The sequence below is a fragment of the Diorhabda carinulata genome, chromosome 3 (assembly GCF_026250575.1).
Source record: "Diorhabda carinulata isolate Delta chromosome 3, icDioCari1.1, whole genome shotgun sequence".
Classification (NCBI taxonomy): Eukaryota; Metazoa; Arthropoda; class Insecta; order Coleoptera; family Chrysomelidae; genus Diorhabda; species Diorhabda carinulata.
In genome coordinates, this window is record NC_079462.1 from 25,934,792 (window position 1) to 25,941,286 (window position 6,495).

The 6,495-nt window shown below is 27.6% G+C and overlaps 1 protein-coding gene across 1 annotated transcript; it reads left to right on the plus strand.

Annotated features, from left to right (window-relative positions):
- The first annotated feature begins 1,410 nt into the window (after positions 1-1,410).
- LOC130891865 (golgin-45) lies at positions 1,411-4,420 on the plus strand. Its single transcript, XM_057796920.1, has 4 exons — positions 1,411-2,159; positions 2,243-2,442; positions 2,538-2,868; positions 2,937-4,420. The coding sequence occupies exons 1-4, from the start codon at positions 1,623-1,625 to the stop codon at positions 3,093-3,095; spliced, it is 1,227 nt and encodes a 408-aa protein (XP_057652903.1). The 5' UTR covers positions 1,411-1,622; the 3' UTR covers positions 3,096-4,420.
- Positions 4,421-6,495: the final 2,075 nt, after the last annotated feature.

The window sequence follows — 6,495 nt, forward strand, 5'->3', positions numbered from 1 at the left end:
CAAGAATTAGGTAATGCCATAAGATATTTATTGCCCCACCGACCTCTGACCTGTTAGAACCCTCATGCTAAAAAATTATCATCTAGGTATCTTTAGAATTATAAGCAACAAATAGATTTAGTAAGTTCCGAATATCGACGATGGCATTTCTTCAAGAAAGGGCATATTGCATAATTGAAGAATTCTAAAATGTCATTAATTGAATTATTAGTTCGATATTGTATTAAGATACATTTAGTATATTTCATCTCGTTACGTTTAAAACATTAGTATAGTTAGAACTTTTTACAAGTTATTGTTTTTGATTTTATCAAATATATTAATACAGTACGAAAGCGGCACAAAATCAAAAATATTTTTCCCAGGAAGAAAGGGGAAATGGATAAACATAAATCAACTGAAAGTTAAAAAAAAACATACAAAATAGCCAGAAATTATTCTTTCACCTCTTCAAAATATCATCAAAATATGAATGTTTCAAAAATACATTCATCGCTGAGGTTCAGAAATCGCAAATTCATATTATTTCAGTCACCAAAGAAAAGTATATATTTTATATACCTTTGTGCAAGGATCCTTCTTTCTATCCCAAATTTAAGTGATTAACAGATTAATGAAAAATTATTTGTTTCATTTGCTAGTGCTACACAAACTCATTACAAAAATCTTTTTTTATACATTGAAATTGGTGACAAATAAATAGTACTGAGAAAAAGTTTATTTTCGGTTCGAGATGAATACATGCTATAACATTATTAGAAACATGATATTTCAAAATACGCCCTATCTATCTATTGTAAAGATTCCTATTGAATAGGTAATTTGTGTCACTTTCGTAATAAAAAGTAAAATCGGCAACAATGTAGGTACTGTCGGTTCGAATTTCGAAGATAAAGAAAACTTCACATTTAGTTGTGATCTTTCCAAAAAAATTTAGTTTAATTTTACATACTACAAAAACAACCTGCCCGAAGATTTAAAAAAAAATTTAGTTTTTTGATCATATTTCGGTTAATTTTCAAGCAAATTAGTTGCTCAAAACGTAAATTTATAGGGAATTTCATAACACTCGCGCAATAAAATAATCATTTGCTTAAATTTCTCAAACGCTTTCCTGATGTATGCACTAAATGGAAAGAATTTTGCAAAATTCAATGCTTAGAATCAAATTATTGCTTGTGTGAAAATTATTTATTGGAAGGCGGTTTTACAAATTTCATTAAAAAACATTTGAAGTAAATCTAACCCATCTATCCTACCTCGCTTCAACATATGACAATTGTTATAGAGAAAATTGGTAGTTTTGACAATCAAAAATCGTGTTTTTTTATTGTAGCTGGATCATTTAGAAAGGGCAGGTGTCAATGCATAAATACTTTTTTCAGAGAATAATTCAATCAGAAAAAGACCATTGGAGAATATCAAAAAGAAGAAGCGTATCGAGGTTATATTTACACATATTGGTGACATATTTTTAATACTATTTGGTATTTAGTGAATAGCTATACATGTTTTTATGTTGGTGTATTGCTTAACTTACGGATTATTTAAATATTAATTCATTAGTTAAATTTTGTTTAATTTATTTTTCAAATTTCAAAATATTTTAAAAATTCTAAAACATGAAAAAAATCGAAAGAACTCAAGGAGATGGAATAGATAATGCTGCACTTAATGAAACTAATCATCTAGAATATTTGAGAAATACTTTTTCTGCTTCCCAACGAAGTATGAAAATACTAAATTCTTTAAGACCTGTAGAGCCGAAATGTAAAGTTATTTATTTGACACCAAAACATACATCTTCCACCAAGTCAGCTCCTAATTATTTTGTACAAAAACCAAAGGAACCCAAATTTGTGCCGTGCGAACCCTATAAGGCTGCAGTTGAACCTTTATCTACAGGTAAAAAAAATAACAACAAAATTCCAAAAAGAATGGGAAGAAATGATATGGATTTACAGAATCTAGTGGTTCAGTTGTCAGAAACCAGAAAAATTGAAATGAATAAGTTAAACATAAATGAACAAGTAGATGATATTAATCACAATAAATTGTTACTGGCATGGAAAAAAGAAAAAGAACAGTATGAAGTTGATTTACAGAATTTGCGTTCTTCAAATACACTTTTAGAGAATCAATTGAAGTTTCAGGCACAGGTTTGACACATTTCGTATCTTTGGAATGTCTTTTTACATGGAGATATGATTAGATAGTCTATATAATTATATGTTTCTTCAAGGTTAACAGTGAATTAAAAACACTCTTGGTAGCTGCGGTGGGAGAAGATCTAGAAAACAGGGTACAACATCTCACTGAAGATAAACTATCACTGGCAAGAGCATTATTAAATTCTGCAAATCATTTAACTTCACACCAAGAACAGACAGAATGGCTATCAGGTCAATGTGAAGTATGGAGAAGTAAGTTTTTAGCTTCCAGGTAGGTTTTTATCAATTTTATTTGGCGATATTTATTGTAGAATCAGGTTTTCTATAGGTATTTAAATAATATAACAAATATTTGATTGATTATAGTTTGATGGTTGAAGAATTAGCCAAATGGAAATCTGCATTATCAAACAGAACTAATGAGCTGCTTGAAGTAATTAAAACTCTTCTTACTGAAAGGAAGAAGATTCATTCTCAACTAGCTGAACTCTTGAATAATTTAGATGATATAAACAAACATATCTGTAAAGAAAACTACCAACAGCCAGTTTTGAAATATGGAAATATATTGGAAGTGACTAATGTTTGTCTTGAATTAACAAAAATCCTTAGCACTAATTTGGGTGTAAAGACAAATGAAAGAATGGCAATGCTTAATAATTTACAACCAACAGTAGCAGAAAAGACTGCGGAAAGAGTAAGTTATGTTTAGAGAAATTAATAATTCTTACATAGGTTCATAAAAATATTCTATACTTATTTTAGCTGCTCAACAATCCTATATCTATTAGTAATAAACCAGATCTATTGTGTAATGCCGTAATAGGAGCTGCATCATCTTTAGGAAATGAACAAATGTTTCTACAGTATCCTTCTCTACATTCCTGTTGTTCTCATTGTACAGGAGAACTACAAACTATTTGACAGGTATAAAAGTGTAAAAATCAATTTTATTTTTAAGTTAGCAATAAATAAGGCAGATTGTTTTCATTATATTTATTAAATAAATTGGAAAAAAATGTTTTTTTTTTTGTATATAATCCACTTGTTGAATTGAATTACAAAACTAATGTGCTTCAAAAAACCGTTTTGTGATATCTTGTCATATTAGTATTAAAAGCAAAGAAGATGATACATGTATCTATTTATGATGAGATTGTAAATATTAATATTGAATTTATATCAATATGCATATCAAGTGACCTAACAATGTTTATTGCAAAATAAGTATCAACAACTAGATGTTGTATTATTCACTTTGTGGATTAAAATCAACAGAACAAAAGATCATTATTACAAATTCTTTTTTAATTAAAATTAACAATATTGCATTTTATAATAATTCATCTAAAATTAGCAGAAGATAGTTTCTCTATAAACGGCACTTTGGTTCAACACCTGGTAAATTTGCCATTAGTCAATTTCAAACTTTAGTGTTAATATATACAAATTATATTTCAACCATAGAATGTTTTTGAATATCATCATATGTTACTAGAAACTTTTAATTATAATCAGTTTCATAACATTTTTTATTATTTGGTCCCACGTGATGTTTTTCCAAAAACTCCCAAAATCGATTTTGTATATTCTTTTTTTTTTAAACAAGTTTAAATTTGACTGTTCGGAATATGGGTAGAAATAATAGAAACAATTATTGCTTATATAATAATTTTATTTCAGAAATATTGAATCTACAGTTTCCTATTTTTTTTCAGTAAATTGTGAACTTTGGTATAACTATTACTATATAAATTATCAATTTATGTCATTTTAGTTAATTGTTTAGCATCTTTAATATTTGTTTGATTTTTTTTAATATCGAAATATTGTTTCTCGAAATATGGAAATAAATCGATATAATTTGAAAATATTTTTATTTTTGATTTAGTCTAGTTTCATGCTCAAAATTTCAAGTTGAGAATTTCAATCATTTTAAAACTGAAAAAATCGCTTTTTTTATTTGTAGGTGTTTCTTGTTCATTATTCGACTGTAATGAATGTTTTCCTTCATTATGTCAACAAAAAAAAAAAGAAACACGTTATTTAATAAGATCTAGATTAAATCATCAATGTCAATATTCATTTACTTTCATATCTTGAGATTAATTATTTTTCTCTTATATAATCTATACGATGTAAATTTATTTAGGATTCTTTTATAAGTGCGGGTTTTATCTTTTTTATCTTATTCTCACAAATATTAAACTATTTGTATAAAAAATAATAAATACTTCAGCAATAACAAAGGGTAAACTGTGGTTTCCTCACTTAAATATTTTCTAGTTTCTACTTAGGTAGGTATATACACACATAGAATGATCATCAAAAAGATGTACTTACATCAAGGGGCTCTAAACATTTTATTTACGAAGTTTTCTATTCCTTATTTGAGATTGAAAATAAAATTCATGTAGAAGGTGTGAATGGTTTGAAACGACCATTCACAAAATTACAGATTTTTTTATGTAGAATAAAATAACTTTCAATAAATATATCTTTAAATTTATATTGAATCCTTAGTAAGTGAAACCTCTATAGCTTCCCTTGGTCTTTATCTTTAGAGGTTCTACCGTATTTATTTTTTTGATTGAACTAACTATTCTGAATGCGATAAATGCAAAAAATAATTTTTTTGTTGGATTTTTTTTAAAAAAATAAACTTTGTTTACTGAATATAATTTTATACCATTTTTGTAGAGCATAAATATTTTTGGGAGTATTGTAATAGACAAATAAACATGGACAACAATTTTTTTTTAGTTATCAAAACTCAACTTCTTTGTGGCTTTTTATTGTTTTACATCAACCATTAAGTGAGTTATTAAATAATCTTTTTGATGATCACCATTTTATGACAAGTTCCATTTTGTAAATTTGAACTTAAATATTTTTTAACACAAATCATATATACATTTCGTTTGTCATACTATACAAATTATTCATATGAGGAGCAAATAAAAAATATTTATTCTGCCCTTTTCTAGAGATTCGACTAGTTCTTTTTTCGATTGGGGAATTTGTGTTATTATAATCTTGTAAAATTACAGTTCAGTTTTTTAATGAATGAGAAAACAATTTTCAGTTGTATTTAGTGAATATTTGTATTTGAAGGTATGCTGTAAACTCCTTACAGTAAAATTATTTATTAAGTTGCTTTTTTCCTAATACTGGATGAAACACCAGTAACTGTGAATAATTATTCCTCGTAAAGATAATAAAAATTTTTATTCGTCACAACGTTCGAAATTTCAGTTGGATTTTTCTCTAATAGGATACAATATATTTATTATTTATTTATCGGCTCCAAGAATTTTTATCATTCACTTTTTTTTCCTTTGTGGACTAGTTGCATCCATCTCTGTTTCTACTTTTTCTAGCTTGTAATTTCATGTCCTCTAGTATATCACTGTCTTATTTCATCGGTCTTATTTTTGCCCAACAAATTGTTAATTTCAGTCCCCCTACTACATCCATGTTTTTTCACAAACTATGCCATTTTTATGTTCACCATTTCATAGTATTCTCTTATCCTTTGATGTTGAACCCAATCACCGCCCTACTCTAACTCTATACGTCAAAATAATGAAGCGCATACCACAAATATTCATTGATGGGCCATCACTTGAAAATAGTAAGTGAAAAATGTAATATTTAACAAATGACGCAAGCAACATTTTTTGAAGCAATAAGCCAATTCGACGTAACGTATTTTTAAACAATTTTGACGAGTTGAACAATATACATTTCCTACAACCTAGTTTATATAATAGTGGTTTCAGCACAACTTGACAAATCCAAATGATGAACAACTAACTAATAAAACAAGTCCATTAGATATAAATTGTTCTTAAATCTTGGTATTGTTTTTTAATCGAGCGAGATTAAAAAAAAGTTATTTTATTACAGAAATGATTTCTGTCTTAGTTTATTTATAATTTTAAGTTCTTGAAACATTTAAAGGGGGCAGCACATCATTGAGAAGGCAAACTGAATCATTAGCTGCTTTCCATTTACATTCAAGTGATTTGAGATACTCAGTGACGTCATTATCTGAGTATAATAACGTCACTGCTCAGTGGATAAAAGGAACAGTAATTCACATTAACCACATAAAATTCACCATTATCATTGGTGATCCAACCATTCGTCACAGCTAAATCATTTATAAGATTGCAATAATATAGTATTGTGTAATTATTTTGATGACAAGATCTGACAACGTGATGTCCTCAACCTCACTTTCAATCTGAGTTCACAAAACTCTGTTAGGTCTCATTTGTGAGACTGAATAGGAACATGCATTGAACTGAGTTATGATGTC

Excerpts from the sequence above, each read along its gene's own strand:
- LOC130891865 (XM_057796920.1), top strand. The coding sequence starts at position 1,623 with ATGAAAAAAATCGAAAGAACTCAAGGAGATGGAATAGATAATGCTGCA. Across the intron at positions 2,160-2,242 it reads AATTGAAGTTTCAGGCACAG|GTTAACAGTGAATTAAAAAC; the intron begins GTTTGACACATT and ends TGTTTCTTCAAG. Across the intron at positions 2,869-2,936 it reads CAGAAAAGACTGCGGAAAGA|CTGCTCAACAATCCTATATC; the intron begins GTAAGTTATGTT and ends TACTTATTTTAG.